We start from the raw sequence: 25,926 nt of genomic DNA on the forward strand, positions 1-25,926 counted from the left end.
ATTTACCTTTGGAGTTTAAATAAACCACACATCTCACATATTTCAACAGGGTATCTTGCTTTATTATTATTTATTATGAATTTCTTAAACCAAACTTCAACAATGTAAGTGCAGATCCTTCGAGCGCTGCTGATGACGCTGTGAAGTGACGCTCGAGTGATCAAGTATTCCAATGTATAAATAAGCTTTTCTTCGATTCCTCCGTCCTCCTTTTCTTTCCTCCGTCCTCCTTTCCTTCCGAGGATGCAAAAACAAGAACTGAGAAGCACCCTGGGACTTAAAGAAAATCCGAGCTTCCCACTCGATTTTACATCGCGGTGGCGTTCATGTGCGTTCAAATCGTAAATACGATCTTTACGAGATGACTTGAACGCACCATAACTCCTCTGGAAGCCTCCTCACTACTCGAGCAAAAGAAAGACATTTAGCAAGAAAAATATCTACAAGCTAAAAAAGAGCTGCTCAAGCTATAGAGATAAAAAGTAAAAGAGGCGTTATTAGAACTGAGACTAATATAAGTCTAATAACAACACATCATCAAAATGTGTAGGTAACTACAGCAACAAATGTTGAACACGACAAAGCAAGAAAAACAGCCAGGTTAATAAGCCTGTGATAAACTGGGATAAAGCACTTTTGGGGAATATGTGTTATATGTGGTAGTTTGGGAAAATACTGTATATCTGGTGGGAGTAAACCCAAAAAGGACTAAAAGACAGTAACAAAAGACCAATATTTCCAAAGCCCCGGGAGTATAAAAGCATTACAGTATCTGCCAAGAATGCGGGATTCCTTAACTTGAGGTGATGACGACTCAATGGCTTGAGCAAAAAGATATTTTAGTTTAACTCGATTAACTAAAATAACTAAAACAATTAATGACACTAGACATTTAAAAAAAATGTACATAATAAATAGAACAATAAATACAAATATTAATCAGTATTAGTACACTAATATTTATTAGTGTAAATAAAAAAATCTGATCCAAAATATTAATAAAAACTATAATAGTATCTCAATTATACTAAAATAACACTGGTTCACATTGATTTTTCTGTAAAGCTGCTTTGAAGCAATTTTATTGCATAAAGCAATATATAAATAAACAAAAACAGAGACTGAGCCTATACTTTAATGTTTTAATTTTTAATTTAAATTTTAAATAAGTATTCTAATGTATTTCTTATAGACAAATTATTAGAATATAAAGCTAGAATTTTCCATTATTTTGTATATTCAGCCGCTGAAACTGCTCAACTGATGGGTCACGTGTGTGTCAACATTAAATAATCTGAAGTCCTTAAAAACGAGTGGACAAAAACATTCAAATGTAAAGAATGAATAAACTTTATTGGACATGAGCAGTAGTACAAAGACCCAATATAACGACCCATCTACAATCAAGAAACATCAGCGTGTTTGACCTGAACAGACTGAGGCTCATCCTGTAAATAAATACTGTGTTCCTGAATGGATTTACACCCTCTAGTTCAATTAAGTGCTGAATGAATCTAAGGAAACCTTGGCACAAAAGAAAAGTAGTTCCCTAAGACTTCTGGTCTACAATCACACTGCTAGACCAAAGCTGAACGCAGTAACTACTCCAACATGGAAACTGATTGATTTCGATATAATTATCTTTTTTCAAATAATAATCTAAAAGACCATTTCAGTCCAAACTCAATGGGAAAAATATGAACAGTAATTACTTCTGTAGGGCTGAATAACCATGAATCAGTTGCATCCACATCAAGTCATTTTTCCCTGTATAATGGAGTTAAATGTAAAGCTCTAAAACATTATGAGGTGCTTTTTTGGCAAGATTTCTTTAATCGCAACCCAGATCGACTGATGCAAAATCCGATACGCAAAAATAAAGATACATTTGTTACATCTCAGTCAGTCATGAGTAATTCACTTGCTGTTAACAGTCAGTGTAAATATAAGCCCTCCAAAGTCAGCTATTAAACACAGAAGCTCCTGAAGACAAACGTTCATCCTGTAACAGTTACGTACTGTCAGTGTTACGGTCAAGTGCAATATTATGTGCCAATCGGATCTTCTAACTACGTGTAGAAGATGACTTCTGGGATCTGGCCGTCCTCTACGGACGTGCCGTTGTTGTTGCCCGCGGCGTAGCAGAACGTGAAGCATGTTTTGGTGCCGGTGCCGGAGGACTCGTGCGTGACCTTCCTCATGCCTTTAGTGCCGTAGTGCGAATCCGGACCCTTCGAGAGGAGAGAGAGGAGCGTTACAAACACAGATTCACTGAGCATCAAGCTGATCTTTAGAACTCGTTTTAGAAGTCATGAAAAAGTCCATATTTAATAAATGTACATTAGCAGTGCCATTTTAAAAGTGCCTAATGTAGTTTTGTTTTCTCTTACAACAGGTTTACATGCATCCAAGATCAAAAAACACTTTAATTTTCTCATAATCTCCAGTGCAACATCAGCTCTTTTCTCTCAGTGTCTGAAACGGTTCGTTTGAAGATTCAGTCTCTCTAAACCCCGCCTTTCTGAGAGCAGCTCTGCTCTGATTGGTCAGACGGCACAGTCTGTTGTGATTGTTCGAAATCAAACACTCATTATCATATCTGAGATACTTAGTGATACGAGCAGTAACGATGGCGTGAGTTTTACCGTATCAATGTCATCAAAGTGGATTTGCTTTGTCAGCAGAAAACAGCGTCTTCTCCACATGAACAACACACTCTTCCAGTCTCTATAAACTAGTGTTTGAGGGCGGAGCTAAGATACGCTGTTCAACCAATCAAGGCCATAGGCTGGCATTATGCTAATTAGTTACAAACCTACACAGGTTCAGCAGGAAGTGAGACAGGAATTTCTGACGACTCGTTTCAGGCAAGAAGGAAATGGACAAAAAGGGAACCAGAATAACAAATGTCTTGGTGTGGATGAAATCACTGCATCAAACTGTTAGTTTAAGCAGATTAACTGATAAACACCTTTAATGTAGCACAGGCTGTGTAATTAACATTGGGCAGAACCTCCACCGGTTCCTTGAACATGACCCTGAACGTGTTGGCCGACCCGTCACAGCTGAAGCCGGTGTCGTTCTGACCCAGAACCGTGTTGCTGTCTGTGTGAATGATCTGAAAGAAATTAACTCAATCAGCTATTTATCAGGTATTATTTATTTTTTTAACAAAAATACTGCTAATATATATAAAATATAAAAAAATAATAGTGTAAAAAACACAAAATTATAACAAATATATAAACGACACACTTCACCTTTAAATGAACTTGCATTGATGACAGAACACGATCTGTTGGACAGACGTACCTGTATGTTGACCTGATAGTCTGTAGGTCCGTGTATGGATCCATAAAGCCCGAAACCCACAATAAATATCCTGCGATTTACAGAGAACCTGCAAACACGGTGATTGAGTTAGTGGACTTCACACGAGCGGTGTCTAGCCGCGTTTCCATTACAGATTTTCTAAATGTCGATCAGAAACTATTGCGAAATGACGGTGATTCCATTAACCGATGTTATACGGCTAAAACTTAGTTTTTTCCTCTCGCGATAAATCATTCCAGAAATCATGGGAACGGATGTTGGTGGGTTTATGTATATCCCAGCCGCCGCACTGACCATTATTATAAATCGAAGGAGACGTATGTGTGTTATTCTAGCATTAATAGCAAGGAAAGCCTCTTATACTTGGAGCGGCACATATGAGGAGTTTCTCCCTTATATCTGCTTCAAGCTCTTGATAAATTGTGGCATTTCTTTGTGGTTTAGAATCCAGTATTCCTGTGATAATTTTGTCTTTTATGAGTTAAATGAAGAATTGTCTCATTTTCTGTCCAAACACACCGCATCATCTACGTCAGGTGACTGTAAATGTGCAAAAAACATTGCAGTTTTGCGAAAATATTCCTTTTTCCGATTAGGCTGGAAAACCACCTCATGCGAGCGTAAATGTGAGCGTAAAAACTTTTTTGCGATATGTGACCCTGAACCACAAAGCCAGTCACGTGGGTCAATTTGAAAAAAAAAATCTGGAATCTGATACAGATTCACTCACAAAAATAAATGTTTTGTACATTTACGGTAGGAAATTGACAAAATATCTTCATGGAACATTTCCTAATGATTTTTGGCTACATATAAAAGGTGTAAGAATGGAAGAGAGAGCACCTGCTGCCAAATCATCTAAACGGTTGTATTGCTGGTGGGTTTGAATAAACCTTGGAGGATTGAGAATTGTCAGGTCTTCATGATTATCAGGACTTAGACATAACAAATTGACGACGAGGATGGTTAACTGAGAATCCAGTAATACCGTAATACTTTTGTCTTTTATGAGTTTATTAAGAGCTCTCTCTCGTCTTCTGTCCAAACACACCGCGTCATCTACGTCAGCTGACCTTTAAATGTGTAAAAACTGTTTCCATTGCAGTTTTGTGAAATATTCATTTTCTTGAATAGCCTGAAAAACCACTTCATGCAAGAGTAAAAACTTTTTTGCGAAATATAATCAGTGTTTTTTTTTTGCGAAAATGACGTGTTTTTATTGGGCGTATTTTCATTTGCGCAATGTGAAGGGTTATGGTAACTGTCTTGTGAGAATCTGTCTTGTGCTCACCGGATGCGGTCGCTGGTCCCGCTGTAGCCCCAGCGGCTCTCCACCTGCCCGAAGCGCGTGATGCTGCACTCTTTCCCCCGCAGACAGCAGCGCGGCCGGTCGATGAACTCCACGCGAGGTTTAGGGTTCACCGTGAAGTGCAGGAAGAGACTCACCACCTCTCGGTCCGTCAGAATGGCTGATTGAGCAGGACCTGAGGGAAACATACACACACGCTCACATTTACAGGGTTCGATACTATCAAATGAAATTCAAGGACTTTTCAAGCACTACTTTTTTGGTTTTCGAGGACTTCAATCAGAGATCTCACTTATCAAACAATATCTTTATTATCTTTCAAATTCTAAAAAAGGTAAATAGATAAAACTAAAATAAAACAAAATTGGTACAAATAAAGTGCAGCAGATGCAATAGCTGTGGTAACTTTACTATGACAAAGATATTGTTTTTCTTATTCAAACTGATTTCCGTCCTCATGAATATATGATTGACCTGAAGAATGAAAGCTGTATCATATAGCCTACTTGGATATTTATGAGCAATATCACACTCATAGCCATGCGAAATGCCTCCAAATCTATTATCAGACAGGCTGCAGAGTTCATGTTGAGTGAAACGATTGTTTTATCAATAAAATTAAACACTAATTTCACATATTTTGTCACAAGCGCTTTTCAAGTACCTTTTCATAAATATGGCTGTTTTCCAGGACTTAAATTAAAAAAGAAATTCAAGCATTTTAAGCACCTTGTACGAACCCTGTATTGACCCCTATACACTATAAAAACCTGATAGAAAACAGAGAGAGTGGACACAGACCTGCGGCGAACTCCTCTATAGTCATGAGAGGGAAGCGGATGAGACTGAGGGCTTTTCCCAGCACACGTCTCTTGTTCTCCGGCGTGGGCTGAAGCTGCTGTCGATGTGTTTCGGCCTCCGCCCAGCGAACCGCCGCTACGAACAAACGCGCCTCTCGCACGCCCAGAGTATCTCTCTCCAACACTGCAAACAGTGTGTCTGAGAGAGAGAGAGAGAGAGAGAGAGATCTGTGAGGATGCTGACAAAAGTTGCATTTCAATTATTGACACCAATTCACAGTAAAACTAATGTGCTACTGAACAAACTCCATTTAAAATGTACATTAACATTATAAAAACATGAGATATTATTATAATTCAAAATGGCTGTTTTCTATGGGAATATATGATAAAATGTAATTTATTCCTGTGATCAAATCTATATTTTCAGTGTCACATGATCCTTCAGAAATCATTGCAATATGCTGATTTGCTGCTTTATGTTTTTGTGGAAACCATGTAAATATATTCAGGATTCTTTGATGTATAGAGTTCAAAAGAACAGGATTTATAAATAGAAATCTTTTGTAACATTATAAATATCATCACGTTTGATCATTTAATGCATCCTTGCTGAATAAAAGTAGGAAAAAAAATTCATACTGAAACTTTTAAATGGAAGAGCATATAAAGAGTATATAATTCTAAAATAATGGCCCGGGCCTTTATTTATCAGTTAAGTAAAAGAAAACATTGCTTGAAGAAGTTTTTCCAGTCAACGCTAAAAAATAAATAATAAAGTCAATATAAGTCAAATAAATACACAAAACGATTAAAATTTTTGGCATGATAATGAGATTGAGATAAATTGATCAGCGGCGCCTTGTAATCTGATCTGATTCTGGGAGTCACGATCTGATTCCAATCCATAAAGATTCCTGATCTACTAGTCATGAGGTTTAGTCACAAGCTCTTTTAACTGCTTTTCACTGGTTTCATATTTATAAAACCCACATACAAAGGTAAAGGATGACCAATAGCATTGATTTTTAAAAATAAAAAAATAAAAAAAATGACAACAAATAGAGATACACGGTTTCTGCCTTAAAGCGACGATATATTCTGTTTTGTAGCATTTCATTAAATGAAGTTATTTTATTTTTTGCCACTTGATAATTTTCCAGACAGTGGTTGGGAAACACTGTCTATGCCTTTGTAATTCGCTTCAACATTTTTGATCTTTATAGAAGACTATTTTATGGATGGTTTGGGGATTTTTGTGTTTGGAATTAAAAGTAAGCAGAGTATATAATAATGCCATCGTGCATCTGTGGTTAAAAACTAAACTCACAATCGATTCTGAAACTTTCAGAATGCGTCGGAGAATAATTTTTTTCTCCCACCCCTAATATTGATATTGATTCAGTGCTGTCGTGGTTTGACTGAGCTGCAAGCCTGTAATGTGGTGTACTGTGGGCTTCAATCCGTGATACATACCCAGATCGATATCCGTGAATCCCTCCGCAGCCAGAGCGTCTCCAGTGTTCTTGTCGATGTTCTCCAGGCACAGACTGGCCAGCTGAGGCTCATCGAAGAGTCTAGCCTTCACACAAACAACACAATCAGCCTATCAGAACCACTGGAGCTGCGAGTGGAAACATCACTCACTCACACACACACTCACACACACACACACCTGACAAATGCCGTAAAAATCAACTGTGGCGGGAAACGCTGTTAAATCCCGAGCTAATTTGTCGAGTTACTTATTATATTCAATCGCTTTGCTGGGGAAGTTTGTTTAAGACAAATCTGCAGATTTAGCACAAATACTCACGAGTCGTCATAATTTATTAAATACAGCGTATTGTGCAGAATCTGCTCATATCTGGCTTACTTGAACACACACGTCACTACACAACAAACACCGGCGCGCTTGTTCATTTGCATTGAAGCAATAGCGAAGATTAAAAAGCATTCGGTTAAAAGAAAATACTTTTTTTTTTAATTTTCCAACATCCTACTTTTTTAGCAGATCATAACTTATCCTGAGACCACATGTTTGTTTTGTTCTGCGTGGTGTTTGATGTTCTATGTACTGTATTGATCTGTCCACCTAAAATAAATTTTTTGGTGAAAAGGATGAGGATTAAAGAGGAAGGGAGGAGACGCTGGATGACAGGAACATGTTTGAATAAAAAAGTGAATGTATGAAATCCAAATTTTATAATTAATAAATAGTTAGTAGTTAATCTGGTTTATTAATTCTTTTTTTTTAGCTAGTAGAAGTTCTGAACGGCCGGTAACTTAGTAGCCAAATTTGCCGGTGAGTTAAAAAGTTAATTTCAAACCCTACACACACAGACACACACACACACACACACACACAGACACACACACACACACCTGTGTAAGCAGCATGAAGGCGTTGTCCGCGCGCAGGTTCTTCTTCAGGAACTCCACACAGTGAGCCTCCAGGGCCGGGACGGCGTATTTCTTGGCGGTGTAGAGAGTCGTCATCACCGTCTCCGGGCCGATCTGAACTTCATCAGAGTACAGGAACCTGGAGAAAAGATCAACCTCTACATCTTTCTGGAAAATGCACTGACATTTAAAAGTTTGGGGTCGGTAAGATTTTTTTTTAAAGTTTCTAAAAGAAGTCTCTTATGCTCACCAAGGCTGCATTTATTTAATTCAAAATACAAAAAGTACAGTAATATTGTGAAATATTATTACAATTTAAAATAACTGTTTTCTATGTGAATATATAGTAAAGTGTAATTTATTCCTGTGATCAAAGCTGAATTTTCAGCATCATTACTCCAGTCTTCAGTGTCACATGATCCTTCAGAAATCAGTGTAATATGATGATCAAAAAACATTCATTATTATCAATGGTGAAAACTTATTTTTTTTAAGATTCTTTGATGAATACAAAGTTTAAAAAACAGCATTTATTTGAAATATAATCTTTTGTAACATTATAAATGTCTTTCCTGTCACTTTTGATCAATTTTAATGCATCCTTGCTGAATAAAACTATTAATTTCTTTTATCCCCCCCCTAATAAAAAATCGTACTGACCCCAAACTTTTAAACGGTAGTGTAATGTTACAAAAACTTTATATTTCAAATAAATGCTGTTCTTTTGAACTTTCTATTCATCAAAGAATCCTGAATTTTTTACATAGCTGTTTCAACATTGATAATAATAATAAACATTTCTTGAGCATTTCTGAAGGATCATGTGACACTGAAGACTGGAGTAATGATGCTGAAAATTCAGCTTTGATCACAGGAATAAATTACATTTTAAAATATATTCAAATAGAAAACAGTTATTTTAAATTGTAATAATATTTCACAATATTACTGTTTTTTTTTGTATTTTTATTTAAAAAATTGCCACCTTGGTGAGCAGAAGATACTTCTTTTAAAAGACATTAAAAATGTAACTGATCCCAAACTTTTGAACGACATGTACATATACATACATATTAAGAAACCTGATCATACTTGAGCAATGAAAGGAACGCAGCAGCTTCTACATCAGGAAGCTCGATCTCCGTGGATGTGGTGGCCATGCCTCCATTAAACATGGCATCAAACACGGCACTGCCAGCCGCCAGAACAAACCTGCGTAGTCATGGTATAATTAATACATTTATAATACTGTACATATATTTAATGAGACAAATAAGCAAATAACTAGCCAAATCAAAATATGTTTACAGGTAGAATTTGCCATAAGCTTTGCCTTTAATTTATTCTGATTTCAATTAAAAAGTAATTTAATGAAAACCACAAGCAAACTCAGGAATAAAATAATAATAATTGGACATTTTACGGTATTCAGAGCCAATTGAAACGGGTTTGTTGTGAACAATGTCAATGTTATTTAAAGTAACTAAAACAATACATTGAAGTAATAAAGATAATTATATTATTTGTATGATTCATTTTTCAATGCATTATTCTAAAATATAATGACTTGACCTATACAATAAATATATTTGTCTTTAATTTGAATCCATTCCTCAAACAAATCTATCAAATGTCTTCGGAAGACGTGGTAAACAGTATATGAGATAGATGGACTACAGTTGTGATACTTTGTGTGTGTGTGTGTGTGTATAAATGATGACAGAACTTTCATTTTAATAGTTTGATGGAATAATAATATCCTCAGTGCATTTAGTTAATCACCTGTGTGCAGGTATCCGCTGGACTCCCATTCCTTTACCCACTAGAAAGTGCACATCACTCAGCACTTCATTATTGAACAAGAACGCAAATCTCTCTTTAACTGTGCTTTTCGTCGCCTGCCAGTTATAAACGGGCTCCCGGTACACGAGCACGGCAGCTGCGGACAGAGACGCGTGTGTGGCCGGTGTCACCACTGCGTTAGACGGGCTTCCGGTCATATTCGAGGCGGGCGGAGCCAGCGGCCCCATCACCGCAGCGGCAGCCGGCACAGAGTTCATCAGATTCGGCGGAGGTCCAGACGCGACACCGGGGCTTTCCATTCCCGCGGGCCCGGTTTGAGGGTTTGAGCGTCTCGTTACGCCATGAGAGCCTCCGACGGATCCTCCGTGACTCGCAGCCAAGGCGTAAGGACTGTTGCTCGGTTGGCTGTTACCCAAAGGTCCGTGTCCGGAGAAGTTTAAACACGGAACCCGACCGCTATTGTCTCCGGTAGACATCTTGAACTGAGGCGCGCACCCGCTGAAAGAGTAAATAAATCACGCGCAATGTCAGTATCCTGTCATTACAGGCTCACAACATCCGGTCTTAAAGGGATAGTTCACGCAAAAATGGAAATAATGTCATCATTACTCACCCTCAAGTTGTTCTAAACCTGTGAGTTTATTTATTTATTTTATTTTTTGCCAGATGAGAAGTTTATCTATGTATCATATTTTACTCTTTTAATTCCCTTTATAACTGTATCATCTTTACATCTTTTGTATTATTCCTTTTATAACTGTTTTAATTTTCCTTGCTTTATTTTGTGATTATTTTAATTCCTTTCTGTGAAAAGCACTTTGAGTTACCATAGTGTATGAAATGTGCTGTATAAATAAACTTGCCTTGCCTATATTTTGAAGAATGTTGCTAACCAACCGGTTTCTGGTCCCCATTGCCTTCCATAGTATTTTTATTCATACTATGGAAGTCAATGGGGACTAGCAACAAAAAAGTTTTCTATATATCTGCTTTTGTGTTTTACAGAATAAAGTAACTCATACAGGTTTTAAACAACATGAGTGTAAAGTAAATGATGACACAATTTTAATTTTAGGGTGAACTATCTCTTTAAGAGCACACATATATATGAGTATATACTGTATATAAAATTGTATATATAAAAAAAATTATATATATATGAAAATAAAATGAAGAAAGCTATTTAATAACAAAGGTCTGCTTTAGGTATGCAGAATTTCTTTCAGCTCCCAAAGAGTTTGTCACAGATATGGATGCTATTCCATCTGGCATACTCGTGCTTATCAAAAATACTCTCTCGTTGGGTTTATTATCTTCTCCTGAACCTGTCAACACACCTATTGGTGAGATATGTTTTACTGAAATAAAAGGAAGAAATTATAAAGTAAGAGTTATATTCCTTGAGAACATTGTCCCTGCCCCTCCTGCAATCTCATATTGGAATGGACTTTTAAATATATGGTCCATACAACAAAGGTTTTTCCTCACAAACAAAGTAAAATAAATATCTTTTAAATGAATTCATAAAATTTACCCTGTCAAAAATATTGTTATTTTTTGATTTTTTGAAGAGGATTCAAATGCCTGCTGTTTATAATAAATCTAATTATTTTCCTATGCAGATTTTATATTCATAAATGTAAGTTTTCAAATTGTAAACCTATTTTTTTGCTATTCTTACACGAGATAAAACATTACTTGATTACAATTTCATCCTCTCTTAAAAGCATGTACAAAAGCATGTAGGCCTACAATGTGCACGACCAACAAACTTTTTACTTAATTAATGCGCTCTTTCTTTCTTTCTTTCCCCATTCTTGTTTATTTTACTGTCTCGCTCTGTTTTTTGTTTTTTGCTATGGGCCCTATCTTGCACCCGGCGCAAATGACTTTGTACACTGACGCATGTATAATTCCTATTTTGCACCCGCGCAAAGCGGACTTTTCCCTCCACAGACACACGTCGGTTAACTAAGAAATACACTTGCGCTCCCCGGGGCGGTTCAGCGCAAAGAGGAGGCGTGTTCCGCCGCAAACTTTCCCTCATGATATTTTGCTGTTCTATAAAACAATTGCGCCACTGACCAGAAAAAAAATTGTCTAAAGTCAATGTCAATAACTTTTTGCAAATGATACATCATTATAAGGAAAAATATTAAAACACGAGGGAAATCATTGTTGTGTCGATGACGATGGGGAAAATAGGCATAAAGCTTACACATTTACCCAAATTATTATATTCATGTTTAACCGAAGCTAATTTGGGTGGGTTTGTCCCATCTCCAATGTCACTTCTCTTTCTTTTACGGCCCTGACGAGAACATCGATCTCCTCGGCTGTGAACCGATTCTGAAGCGCGCCTGGTAAATGCGCCGTTATAATAGTATTGCGCCATGGAACAAGCGCACCTCGTTCATCATGCTCTTAAAGGGAATGTGATATAAAGCTCTTATTGGTTTGTTTCCAGTTACGCCCAAACCACACCTATGAATAATGAAGCTACTTCAGACCAACCCCTTTTAGATTTGCGCCAGGCGGAAGAGGCATTTATCCCGCCGGGAAAATAGCAACAGCGCCGGGATCCGCCCACAAAGTTACTTGCGCTTTGCGCTTTGACACTTGTGTTTCAGATCGTAAAAATAGGCCCCATGGTGTTAGTGACGTATTTTCTTTTACTATTTTTTATATTTTTGTTATTCTTAATAATTATTGGTGTGTTCTAATTTTGTTGTTTCACACTTTGTAGTGGCGATTTGTCCTCCAATTTAACTCAAACAAGAAATCAAAAGAAGATAAACAAACTCAAAATCAAACGGCCACTGAGTGAGGCACTGAAAGATCGAATCTTACGCACGGGCACGGCAAAAGAGTCCAATGTCCAGGCAAGCATATCGTTCATGCGGTTTATTTCCAATAAGGAAGCGTACAAACAAATGTCGTCTGCAGCCTCTCTTACCCTGTATGTATGTGTGTGTGTGTGTGTGTGTGTGGTAAAAAACCAACAACCTTTCCCAGTGCCTGCCTGTCCTAAATGTGACCACCATTATATAGGTGCAAACAGGTGCTCAATACTTTCAAAATAAAAGTCCCAAAAAAATACTCAAATTAACCAAAATAATAACATTAATATTCTGTATCTAAATCAATAAAATAATCATGCAAATTATTTAAGGTGAAACAAAATAAAGTAATTAATTAAGTTAAATTACAAAACAAGGAAATGGCTCCAACACTCCGGCCCCTAATTGTGAAATGTGTAAACCCACAATTACTTTTCTTCTTGTAACGGAGCTATTCTCTAGATATGCCCTAACTATAATACATAAAGTCTTCTGGTCTTCTTCCCGTGGCTGTCTGGAAAAGAAACAAACAGAAGGAAAATAGAAAAGAAGAGGGAAAAGAAAGAATACATGTCCATGATGCTACACTGTGGCCTCCAGAAGCAGACAGATCTTCGTTATAGGTCTCTCCAAGATACTGGTCTTAGTTTGGAGGAGCACAGAGCGAACCAATCCTTTGGAGTCTGACTTAGTACTCAGGACTCGGCCCATCATCCAGGATCCTCTCGGTGCCGTGGCAACAGCAATGATGACAATATCCCCAGTAGAGAAACTTCTTCTTGGTATAGCCCATTTTTGTCTTTCCTGCATTAGAAGTAAGTATTCGAATGTCCATCTTTTCCAAAAAAGTTCAGTGATGTACTGTACTTGCTTCCATCTTCTCCTGATATACAGGTCACTCTGTGCGAAGAGTCCTGGTGGGAAGATGGGTTTTCCTTTTAACAGAAGAATATGGTTTGGTGTGAGGGCCTCAAGGTCATTAGGGTCATCTGAGACCTTTGTAATGGGTCTGTCGTTTAGTATTGCCTCTACCTCACAAAACAGCGTCTGCATGCCTTCATCGTCTAAAACCTGCTGCCCAAGAACCGAATTGAGTATGCTTCTTACTGAGCGGATCAGACGCTCCCAAACACCACCTTGATGTGAGGCTGTAGGTGTATTAAAGCTCCATTTAATCCCATCTTGAACCAAAGCACCTTGGATTTTTGCATTATTCAAAGCGGCAAGACTTTGCTTTAACTCTTTGTTTGCTCCAATGAAATTCGTGCCATTGTCTGACCTTAGGCTGGACACCGGACCTCTTCTACAAATAAATCTCCTCAAAGCATTAATACAGGAGTCCGTATCTAAAGAGTATGCCATTTCCAGGTGTATTGCCCGACTGGTCAAACAAGTGAAAAGCACTCCATACCTTTTTAGAAAGCTTCTTCCTCTTTTAACCTCTATGGGGCCAAAATAATCAACTCCCACATCCGTAAAAGGAGCCTTGTCTGGCATAACCCTCTCTTCGGGTAAGTCTGCCATCTTCTGCTCTCCAAGTTTTCCTCTATAGCGTCTACATGTTGTACATTCTGCAATTATTTTTCTTGCAGCAGAGTTGGCATTGATTATCCAATATCTCTGTCGAAGTCTGTTCAACATGTGGTTTCTACCAGCGTGTCCTAGTTGTTGATGGATGTGACGTAAAATCAGCTGGGAAACATGCAGATCTTTGGAAAGGATAACAGGATGTTTAATCTCTGATGGTAACGCAGACTTGTGTAAACGACCCCCGACTCTGAAAATGTCACCTTCCAGTATAGGATCCAACTTGTACAATGAACTGTCCTTGGGGACATTAACCAAGCCGTTCTTCAGGGTGGCAATTTCACTCTTAAACCTGTGTTTTTGAACAAAACGAAGTATTGCCTTCTCTGCTTCATCATAACTTTCTGGAGTTAAGGATTTCCCTCCAAGAGTGGCTTTGAAGCTCTGAAGTCTCTGTTCAACAAAACTTTTGACTCCTATGTCTCTGTTACTTTCAGTAGATTTGAACTCTTTTCTCTTCTGGCTCAGGAGCAAAAGAACTCTTTTAAGCTGGAGAAACCAGGCAACAGATGTTCTAAGCTTCCTCCAAGATGAGAAATAATTAACGAGATAGTCTGTGGGATCTTCTGAGTGCTTGACAATAGCATTCACAGCAACTTCTCTTTTGACCTCTGGGTCCTCAGTTGGAATCACAGCTATATCCACATCAGTGATTGGCCACTCCTCTTCTGACAAAGAGAGGAACTCTGGACCTTTAATCCATTTCTGGTGTATGAGAAATTCCTCTGCTCTCAGTCCACGAGATGCTTCATCGGCAGGATTGATCTTAGAGCTCACATACTTCCACTGGTCAACATCGGTGGCTTCTCTGATAATCGAAACTCTGTTTGCAACAAAGGTATGGAAACGTCTAGTTTCATTGCAGATATACTTGAGGACGGTTGTGCTATCTGTCCAAAACACTGACCTCTTAAGCGGCCACTGTAACTCTTTCTGAAGCATTCTGTCCATTCGGACAGCCAGAACTGCTGCTGCGAGCTCCAGACGAGGAATGGTGACTTGCTTCAGGGGTGTAACTCTAGTCTTTCCCACAAGAAATGAAACATGTACTTTGTCAACAACTTTCAGTCTCAGGTAAGACACCGTACCATATCCAACTTGACTGGCATCTGAAAAGTTATGAATTTGTGCTGTTACAGATGTTCCAAAATCAGGTGGTTTAATGCAGCGATCCACCTTGAATCCACTCATTTTTTGGAGATCCGTTAGCCAGTCAGACCATTGCTTAGAGAAGGAAGGGGGTATTTGTTCATCCCACTTCAAATTTCTTCTACAGAGCTCCTGTAACATTAACTTAGCTGACATGATAAAAGGACCCAAAAAACCCTAATGGATCATACAGTGAGCTGACCACCGACAAAATACCTCTTCTGGTATGTGGCCGTTCCTGTACCGAAGTCCTAAACCTAAATTTGTCAGACTCAACACACCATTGCAGACCAAGTGCTCTTTCAATAGGAAGCTGGTCTGTGTCTAAATCCAGTTCTTGTGTCTCTGTTGCTCTGATGTTACTTGGGATTGACGTCAACACAGAGCGGCTATTAGTCACCCATTTTCTGAGACTAAATCCACCTTTGTCACAGAGCACAGTCAAGTCCTTTGCAATTTGAATTGCATCTCTTTCTGAGGCTATGGATTTCAGGCAGTCGTCCACGTAGAAATTATGACGAACTGTACTGATCACTTCACCTGGAAAATCCAACGCATTGTCCTCTGCAGTTCTTCTCAAGGCATAATTTGCACAACTTGGGGACGATACAGCTCCAAACAAGTGTACCTTCATTCGATGTTCCACTGGTTCTTGATCAGTATTGCCATTAGGCCACCAAAGAAAGCGAAGAAAGTTCACATGTTTATCAGGCACCTGTACTTGATAAAACATGGCATGGATGTCAGACATGACAGCAACATGTTCTTTCCTGAACCGAATGAGGACCCCAAAAAGAGAGTTGGTGAGATCTGGACCCTGCAAGAGCTGACAGTTTAGTGATGTTCCTTTGTATTTGGCTCCACAGTCAAACACAACCCTCAGCTTTCCTTTAGTGGGGTGATGTACTCCGTGATGGGGGATGTACCAGACTTTTCCATTCTCTTGTTCCAGTTGGTCAACGGGTACCACTTCAGCATAGCCCTGAACCAACATATCACCGATAAATGAGGTGTTCTCCTCCTTAAACTTATCGTTCCTCTCAAACTTCCTCTTCAAACCTTGGAGGCGCTGTTCAGCAACACAGCGATTATTTGGTAAGACAGGATCTTCTTCTCTGAAAGGTAAGTCAATGCAATAATGTCCATTTTTCAATTCTGCTGTACTACTCACAATCTTCATGAATTTAACGTCCTCTCTTGACATTTCCAATTGCTCCTCTGATGTTTTTTCGTTAAAATCATGGTTATATTGTTTAATGAGCATTTCCTCCAGATGTTCCACAGAAATACGATTGGTTGTAACAACAGAGCAGCCAGTCTTTACTCTATTGCTACCTCCACCTCGAAGCGGTCCATTAATTACCCAGCCAACTCTTGTTCGAACTGCATATGGTCCTTCACCTTGACTGTTAATCAGCTCCCAGGGTTCCGTCACCTTTGCTGCATCTGTTCCAATGAGCAAATCCACATTTGCATCCACATTATGAAGCTTTATGTTCCTCAAGTAAGACCATTTAGCCACATCCTCTTGTCGTGGAATGTTCAACTTTGACACTGGCATAATCTTTTGAGTTAAAACATTAGGCAACCCAATAAAATCATTAGTATCCATGCCAGACACTTCTAAACCAGACAAAACAGTAGTACTCACAATCTTCTTTTGACCCATTTTCCTTAATAGAATGTTTGCTGGTTTTCCTCTTAGGCCTAGTCTCCTTGCCAAATCAACAGTGCAGAAAGTACCTGAACTCCCAGGATCCAAAAATGCGTAGGTCTGAACCACTGTATTACTCCTCTTGCTTTTAACCTGAACTGCAACAATTGAGAAGACAGCATCATCCTCTTCACCGGCCCCTATATGACCGCATGTCTGTTGTCCAGTTGACACACTCAGTGGAAGGCTCACAGACTCCTGTACTTCTTTGAATGATGTACCCTTTCCCTCAATGTGAAGGACTGATGGGTGCTTCAGGTGACACACACTACAATCCAAACGACTCCTACAGTCTTTGCTTGTGTGACCAACTTTTAAGCAACCAAAACAAATTCCATTTTCCTTTATGAAACTTATCTTGTCCCGGTGCATCTTCAACTTAAACCGTGAGCATTTATCCAGAGCATGATTGTTCTGTTGGCAGAATAAACAGCATTTAAGATTACTTTGGGCAGAGGAGGACTTGATCTTATCATCAATGTAGATCTTATCTCCTTCTTTTACTGAACTGACACTGGTTGCAAAAGTGCTTCCAGTTCTTCTCTGCTTTGCATGACCAGCCTTGGAGGCTTTAATGTAGCTGGTAGGTTGACAATCCTGTATGTTACCAAACAGAGGGTCAGAGACAATTCTTACTTGTTTTTCAACAAAGGTCACAAGGTCAGTGAATACAGCCCTGTCTCCACTTTGCTCCTGCAGATCACATGCAACATTTCTCCATTTTTCCCTTAGCTTATAAGGCAATTTCATCACAATGCTTCTGAGGTTGGATGGCATGTCCAACTCCTTCATATACATAATTTGCTGTGTTAAATTCGAACAACCTCGAAGAAACAGAGAAAATGATTGTAGTGCTTTCACATCCTCTGGCTTAATGAGAGGCCATGTAAGAATCTTGTCCATATAAGCAGAGGCGATTTTGTGCTCATTACCAAAATGTTCTGCAAGAAGGGATTTAGCTCTTTGGTATCCCTGCTGAGGAGGCAGGTGCTGACAACTTTTCACCAGGTCTCTTGGCTGACCCTTGGTGTACTGCTCCAAAAAGTTCAAGCAATCACTCATATTATTAGTCTTTTCTTCTACACAGTTTTCAAAAGCTCTAATAAAAGTTTGAAACTGAAGGGGGTCACCATCAAACACAGGAATATTTCTCATTGGCAAAGCAGATGCTAAATTTTGCTGAACCAACAATGTGGTGATGTCGTTCTGTCGTTGCATAATGCTCACAATATCATTCTGGGTGTTATCATTGCATGCTGGGTTAAGATAGGATTGGCGTCCTTTTTGTTGAGCATCATGAACCATTGGTGTCCTTTGTGTTTGGGTGTCACTTGTTGCAAGTCTGGTGTCTGTTTGTTCCATTTTTTTAGGTCTGACAATCAGAGCATGTGACTCAGGGTGAGATTCACTGTGAATATTCTTTATGTTACTGTGTTCTTGAATGAAATGATCAGCGTGAGGATTCAGGCGGCCTGTTCTTGGCTTGTTCCTTTCATAATAGGAGTTCATTCCGTCAGATCCTTTAGAACCACACTTTGAATTCATTTCCAGCACATGAAGTTTAGCATTGGCTGCAGCAAGATCGGTTTCCAGAGCCAACTGTTCCTTTTCCTTCCTTAATTCCTCTTCTTTTGCTTCTAACAAGTGTTTCCTTTTTAATGCGGCCATGGGTTCCATAAGTGCTGCCTTATCAGCTTCTGTTTTTATCCTTGCAGATGAAGTTGAGGATACTCTTGATACTTGAGAGTGTAATCTGGAATTATTCTCCTTTACAAATGAGATGTTAGATGCACTGTCTTCAGGATTAATCCCATCAGAAGTTACACTTTGGTTGTCAGGATGTTCAGCATCGATATCAACTGATGGTACATATGGGTGAGCAGCTTCAGACAACCAGCCCTTTACTTCTTCCGTGAAATCACAGAACATGGTCATTTTTGTAAGAAAATACTTATTTTGTCTTTGAACTTCACTCTCTGGCAAATTCAAATTCAAGAAGGATTCATGCATGTTATTAGCTTCCTCATAACACTTAATGCATTTTCCCAACTGAGATTGCACAGAGTTCACATTATCAGTGGATTCCATCAAGACACGAATTTGTTCCATGTACTTCTTAGCTTGCTTGCATTTCAAAGACCTCTTTTCTTGGCACGTTTTTGCATAAAATGCCAACCCTTTTTCGGTGAACTTGCCGCTTCGTTTTACAGAGTGCGTAGACAGAGCGTCGCTCTTCACTCTTGATGTGCTAGATTGTTGCGACATTGTTTCTTTGTTCTCAAATCCCTTTTAAGTCCAGCTTAACTTTCACTCAATTCATTCACAAGTAGCACGGAGAAACATCGTGTGTTGCATTGGGACGCTTCAATGACATAGCTTTCTTATGAATGAATGACGTGAATGTCTCTGTCGAGGTATTGCGCAACCGCTACACATCCTCCAAAGTCCCTCAAAATCCTTTAAAACATCCAATATTCAACCTCGTGCAGTGAAACAATGAATCCAACGCTCCAATAGCTGAGCCATCTTCCAATACAGCTTCATAGTAAACATTTTTCACATACCGACTGTTGAACAGCTTTGTGTGATGTCCGTGTGCCACCGTCTTTCCAGGCAACGACGTGGTTTTCAACAACATACTCCACAATCCTCCTTCTTGTAAGTGATCCAAGCTTCCACAAAGTCCATCGACATAAATCTCCACATTAAGGTGGGTTTTTTACTTTTGTAATGGCGATTTGTCCTCCAATTTAACTCAAACAAGAAATCAAAAGAAGATAAACAAACTCAAAATCAAACGGCCACTGAGGCACTGAAAGATCGAATCTTACGCACGGGCACGACAAAAGAGTCCAATGTCCAGGCAAGCATATCGTTCATGCGGTTTATTTCCAATAAGCAAGCGTACAAACAAATGTCGTCTGCAGCCTCTCTTACCCTGTATGTATGTATGTGTGTGTGTGTGTGTATGTGTGTATGTGTGTGTTTGTGTGTGTGTGTGTGTGTGTGTGTGTGTGTGTGTGTGTGTGTGTGTGTGTGTGTGTGTGTGTGTGTGTGTGTGTGTGTGTGTGTGTGGTAAAAAACCAACAACCTTTCCCAGTGCCTGCCTGTCCTAAATGTGACCACCATTATATAGGTGCAAACAGGTGCTCAATACTTTCAAAATAAAAGTCCCAAAAAAATACTCAAATTAACCAAAATAATAACATTAATATTCTGTATCTAAATCAATAAAATAATCATGCAAATTATTTAAGGTGAAACAAAATAAAGTAATTAATTATTAAGTTAAATTACAAAACAAGGAAATGGCTCCAACACACTTTAAACTGAATGTTCAAATAAAGCTTTTTTTTAATTAAAAGGACCGAATTTTTTTAGCATTAAATACCCCTGGCTGTACTATAGTCATAATTTAGTCAATTTAAGTGAGAATTCCAATTCTAGATTATCTTAATTCTAATTTTGACTTGTCATAATTTACATTCGAGATATCTAAAATGCTATTTTGACTAGTCATATTCTTCCATTGACTTACATTAAAAAATATTTCTGGATTATCTTCAAATTAGTTTTGATTAGTAGAAATAGTAATTAAAGATATCTCTATCTCTGTATGTTGAGAGATATCTCAAAATACAATTTTACTAGTAATAATTAAATTAGAGATATCGTCTCGGTTATGTATGGTAACCCTTGTTCCCCGAGAAGGGAACGGAGACGTGAGTTAAGCCCAATTTATACTTCTGCATCGAACTTACGCCGTAGCTACGTCGTAGGCTGTACGTAGCATGCGTACCCTTCGGCGTACCCCGACGTGCACCTCCAAAAAATTGTAACTACGCGTCGAGGCGACGCAGACCACAAGGGCTGTGATTGGTCAGATGCAATGCAACTCAACCTGACGCAGAACCATAAAACGGCCACAACGCCGTAGGTGTGACGGCGTAGCTACGCCGTGGAGTTGACGCAGAAGCATAATGAGGCCTTCCGAAGTGATTCTGACGAATGGGGATTGCTTGCGAGAGACTATCTACTTTGAGTGAAACTGAACGAGCCAATGCACATTGGCTTGCGATAATTGCACCAGCTGCTGCATCGCGAGCATACAATGAGCATCTGCAAAGTTTTCCACCGCGTCACCGAAGAGGCCGGCCAGGCAGACCCCAGAAACCGCACTTTGTCGGGCTCATGCATGTCTGCCAGGTTCAGCCACAGGTGTCGCTCCTGGACCGCTAATGTGGACATCGCTCGACCTAGGGAGCATGCCAGAGCATGCAGTGACTTTCGTCCCCGTCACTGTACACAGTTCCTGCATAACCCCTGGGTTGGAACCCTCGTGCAATTCCTTGTGCGCTCTGAACTGCTGGACCTGCAGGAGCGCCATGGCATGCAAGGCGGAGGCAGCTTCTCCAGGCTGAGTAAAGGCCAATTTATACTTCTGCATCGGGTGCGCGCAGTAGGTACGGCGTAGCATACGCACAGACGTGTACCCTATGCCGTACCAAAGCCCGTCTACGGAAAGCCTGTTCACTCTCTATAGAGAGCCTAAGTCCCTCCCCTTCCAGTGGACCATGGGACTTTATTTCGGAAAAATATTGTATGGTAGTCAATGGCGAGAGACAACAAATATTTGGATCCAGTTTGAATTGTGCCCTGAATTACACATATGATGTTTGTCAATTTAAAAGATACATTTTAAAGTAAAAAAAGTGGCAGTTTGATGTAAAACTGTTGAGGTATAAGACTGTGAAAATACGTAATTACAAAGACTACAAACCCAAAAGCGGCACATGTGACTTCATACCTTTTCTCTCAATGAATGAAGCTAACTTTACTGAAGCCTAACGTCTGTCATTGTTTCTATTGTCTAACGTTATAATCGTAACGTTACGCCGTCATGCCTGTGTGTTTTGTACCAGACTGCACACACACGAGCTTGGTGACGTACGAGAGATGTAGTTCATTGAGCGATTTTCACATAAAACTAAATGTCACTCTTCTGTTTTATGACAAACTGCGACTTTATTGACTTTCATAATTATCTTTTAAATTGACAAACATCATATGTGTAATTCAGGGCACAGTTCAGACGGAATAAAAAGATAAGTTGTCTCTCGCCATTGACTACCATACAAATTTTTTCCGAAATAAGGTCCCATGAGCCGGAATGCTAGGGGCGGGACTTAGGCTCTCTATTAACCCCTATTGTAATTGTACCGAATTTTGGTTGTAGTTCCACCAGAGTTCCACTGGGGTGCACGATCGCCCTGAGTGCAAAATGAGTGGGAGTCTATGGAGCTAGACGGCTAAATTTGTCTCTTTCACCCGATTGCAGTTGAGAAGTCTCAGATTTTATTGTAGATTTTGCAAGTTCAACATGGGTTATTGGTCGAAAGTTGAATGAACGAGTACTTATGTCCTTTCGATTTCTTACAGATAGAGTTGTTGTTGCCCATTACACGCTAGCACTCTGCTAATGAACGCTGATTGGTCAGTGACGGACTGATTACGACCAGAGATACCGCTTGATGGCATCGTGGCCTCCGAAGCGGGACCAGAATGTGTTTGTGTGTATTTTCGGCGTGGTGTTTGGAAAAAAAAAAAACTCTTCCAGCATGTGTATTTACCTGTGTCAGCTGTGTTGTCGATGCCTCAAGAGGAAAGAAAGTCCAGATCGCGAAAGCACCAAAGTGACTTAAGGATTGCCGTAAAGCAGTTCTCTGGTGGTACGATGTGTGTGACGTCATTGACATTTTAAAATACTTTTTAAAGCAAATAAGTGACTCTAAAAAATCTAACACCCAGCAGTGAGTAATTTCTTTGCATCTCCTTTCGAATACAACATTCAAATTACTAGACAAAAAATTATATCCTGATAAAAGTGTATTTTGAGGGGTATATCTCCATAGACCTCCATTCATTCTGCACTCGTCCTGTGAGCGCCCTCATGTGGAGCCAGAGTGGAACTGCAACCAGTTCAGAAGCCGGAAGTTTACTGAGAGTGAAAGTTCTCCTCCTGCGTGCACCTCCTCGAAAATGTAACTACACGTCGCGATGACGCGCATGTTCTTATGGTTTTAGAAAACATCATAGCACAGAGACCGCTCTTATTAAAGTAGTAAATTACATAAGAATAAATTTAGATAGAAATTGGCCTTCAGTTCTGGTGCTGCTTGACTTGAGCGCTGCCTTTGATACAGTCGATCACCAGATTCTCTTAAATAGATTACGCGAGTATGTTGGCCTATCTGAAACCATTTTAAATTGGTTTTCATCTTAGCGGAAGAACATTTGTAGTATCTATTAATAATGCCTTTTCTGAACATTATGAGGTACTGTGTGGAGTTCCAATTTTAGGACCACTACTGTTAATCATTACGTTACCTCTTGGTCGTATCATCAGGAGACATAATATCTCTTTTCATAGTTATGCTGATGATTCACAGTTATATGTAGCCGTATCTCCGGATGACACTGGGAAAATCGCACCCAAGACATAAATAAATGACTGGATGTCGCAAAATTTCTTACAACTCAACAAAGATAAAATAGAAGTTTTGATAATTGGATCAAAAGCACAGAGAGAAAAAAGAACCCCTAAACTAAATATCCTGGGATTAAACCCAAGCAAAGTGGCCAAAAATGTAGGCGTTGTCTTTGACTCTGATTTTAATTTTAAAGCGCATATATGTAATATTACTAAAACAGCATTTTATCATTTAGAGAATATTGCTAAAATTAAACCATTTCTCTCTTTACGCAATACAGAAAAATTAATGCATACATTTATTCTGCATACAGGCTTGACTATTGTAATGCCCTCCTCTCTGCTCTACCAAAGACTGCAATTAATCAACTACAAGTAATACAAAACTCTGTTGCTCGAGTATTGACAAAGACCAAGAAGAGAGAACACATTACACTATACTAAAATCATTACATTGCCACTGTAAAAAGTGAAACATTGGATTAACTTAATAAAATTGAAGTAACCATTCACAATAAAGATTTTACATTGACCTAATGTTCAGAAACCATTCAGTTCAAATTAATTTTCTGCATTTCATGCAAACTCTTTTTTTGCAAACTAAAATCATTACACCTGTTAGTTTTCGTGTTGATTTTAAAAATCTTTTATTAGTTTATGAGGCACTGCATGGACTTGCTCCAGACTATCTTTTAAAAATGCTTACAGTTTATGAACCTGTAAGGATTCTCAGATCCTAAAGGATTCTTTACTTTTAACAGTTTTACACAGTTAGCTACTAAAAGATTTGGTGATGCTGCTTTTATCCGCTACGCTCCTCGTCTCTGGAATAACCTTCCAGAGGATTGTTTCATAAAAGCCGCTTAGAAAAGCGGGGATTGAAGTCCAAAACCTGACTTGAATGAGCCGAGCTAAACATCCGCGCTTAAATTGGTTCCATAACAGTAAGTTGAGGATCATGTGATCTTACTAATTTGAGTCAAGTTTAAATAGTTTAGATAATTGCGCGTGCACGCCATTGTTTAAAAGTCCTGAGAAGTCGAGCATGGGTCAATCGATTTACTGTGGGCTACCATGGCAACAATAGGAAAAGATAGAACAGCGATGTTCACAGCAACGGAACAGCGTTTGATATTGGAAACACATGAAGAATTTAAAGATGTCATCACCAAAAAAGGCAATACAGCGGCAATAAATAAAGCAAGAGAGAAAGATTGGCAGGAAATTGCTGATCGTCTCAATACGTAAGTAGCGGTGTAAACTATTAAAATACTTTATCAACATTGAATGTGTGTCACAATACATTGCAAAGTTTGTGTGAATAACAGTAACGTTAATTGCTTTCACGCAGCAGCAACTTAAGTGAAGGAAAAAGAACCGATTCTAAAATCATCTAAAATCATCACCTAAAATCATATCACATAGTATAAGGAGTGAGTATATAAAAGGTGTGTGTGTGTGTGTGTGTTTTATTGTCATTATTCCTTCTTGACTAACTGATTTCCTCCTTCCTTAGGCATTGTAAGCCTAAGTACATCATAGCAGTAATGTCATGTAGAGGTACTTGTGCTACTGTAATGGTGCATTTTGGTACAAAAATATATATTTTTTTCTATCAAGATTCTGTATGCTTTATGGATCCACCAGACATCATGTTGCCTGTGAGTATGAGAGCTTTTAAATCAGTCATGTAAGCTAATGAGTTTAACTGAGTTTAATCAGTGGTCACTGGTCACAGGGAGAAGGCCCATCAGTTGAGGAGGATAAGGAGACTGTGTCTGTATGTTCAACGAGGCCTGAGGTACTCACAGGTTCCATGCTATACTGTATTGAATATTAAAAAGTGTACTTGTGTGATAAAATGATCATAATCTGATTTCAGGATGCTGACAATGTTCTAGAGCCCTCTCAGTCTGGGACCACATGTGACAAAGTGAGTATTAAGAAATGAAAAAAACAATGTGACAAGAGTATTCAATGAAATAACTTAAATCTATGTTGCTACAGAACCCAGAAAACATAAAAGGAGTGTATAAACGCTACGTCCTTATACAAATGGAAGCGATTGATATCGACATCCAGTATAAAAAACTGAAGATGAGGAAGTTGGAGCTGGAAATTCAACAGCTACAGAAAAATGCAAGTAGAACTACCATTTTAAAAAAAAAAAAAAAAAAAAAAAAACATTACCTTTTTGATCACTTCCCACAACATTTATATGTGTGTTTTCAACCCTAACAGGCAGATTCACTCTGAATAAAGACAAATCACATTAAATACTTTGACTTCTGTGTGTTTGTTCAACTAAGGAGAAAGTTGAGAGGCCAGTGGAAAATTTTAAAGGCTACACATGGTTTAGACCATATTAAGCAAAATGATTATTTGCATATGTGTCTCGTATAAGTCTGCCTGTTTCGTTTTCTTCCAATACTGCTTCATTGCCCCAGTCAGCGCCGCCGCTCCCACCACGCGCATCACGCGCTGTGCGTAGGGCACCA

At 38.9% G+C, this 25,926-nt stretch overlaps 1 protein-coding gene across 1 annotated transcript; it reads right to left on the reverse strand.

Moving 5' to 3' along the window:
- Positions 1-1,326: 1,326 nt before the first annotated feature.
- btbd2b (BTB (POZ) domain containing 2b) lies at positions 1,327-10,214 on the reverse strand. The gene is made up of 9 exons (XM_077222154.1): positions 9,628-10,214; positions 8,938-9,057; positions 7,828-7,984; positions 6,919-7,024; positions 5,444-5,641; positions 4,625-4,817; positions 3,313-3,400; positions 2,972-3,118; positions 1,327-2,231 (listed from the first exon to the last, which is right to left on the reverse strand). The coding sequence occupies exons 1-9, from the start codon at positions 10,122-10,124 to the stop codon at positions 2,070-2,072; spliced, it is 1,668 nt and encodes a 555-aa protein (XP_077078269.1). The 5' UTR covers positions 10,125-10,214; the 3' UTR covers positions 1,327-2,069.
- Between the last annotated feature and the right edge of the window lie 15,712 nt (positions 10,215-25,926).

This window comes from Siphateles boraxobius, unplaced genomic scaffold (assembly GCF_051911475.1).
Source record: "Siphateles boraxobius isolate OS27281-9 unplaced genomic scaffold, OSU_SipBor_1 86, whole genome shotgun sequence".
Lineage (NCBI taxonomy): Eukaryota > Metazoa > Chordata > Actinopteri > Cypriniformes > Leuciscidae > Siphateles > Siphateles boraxobius.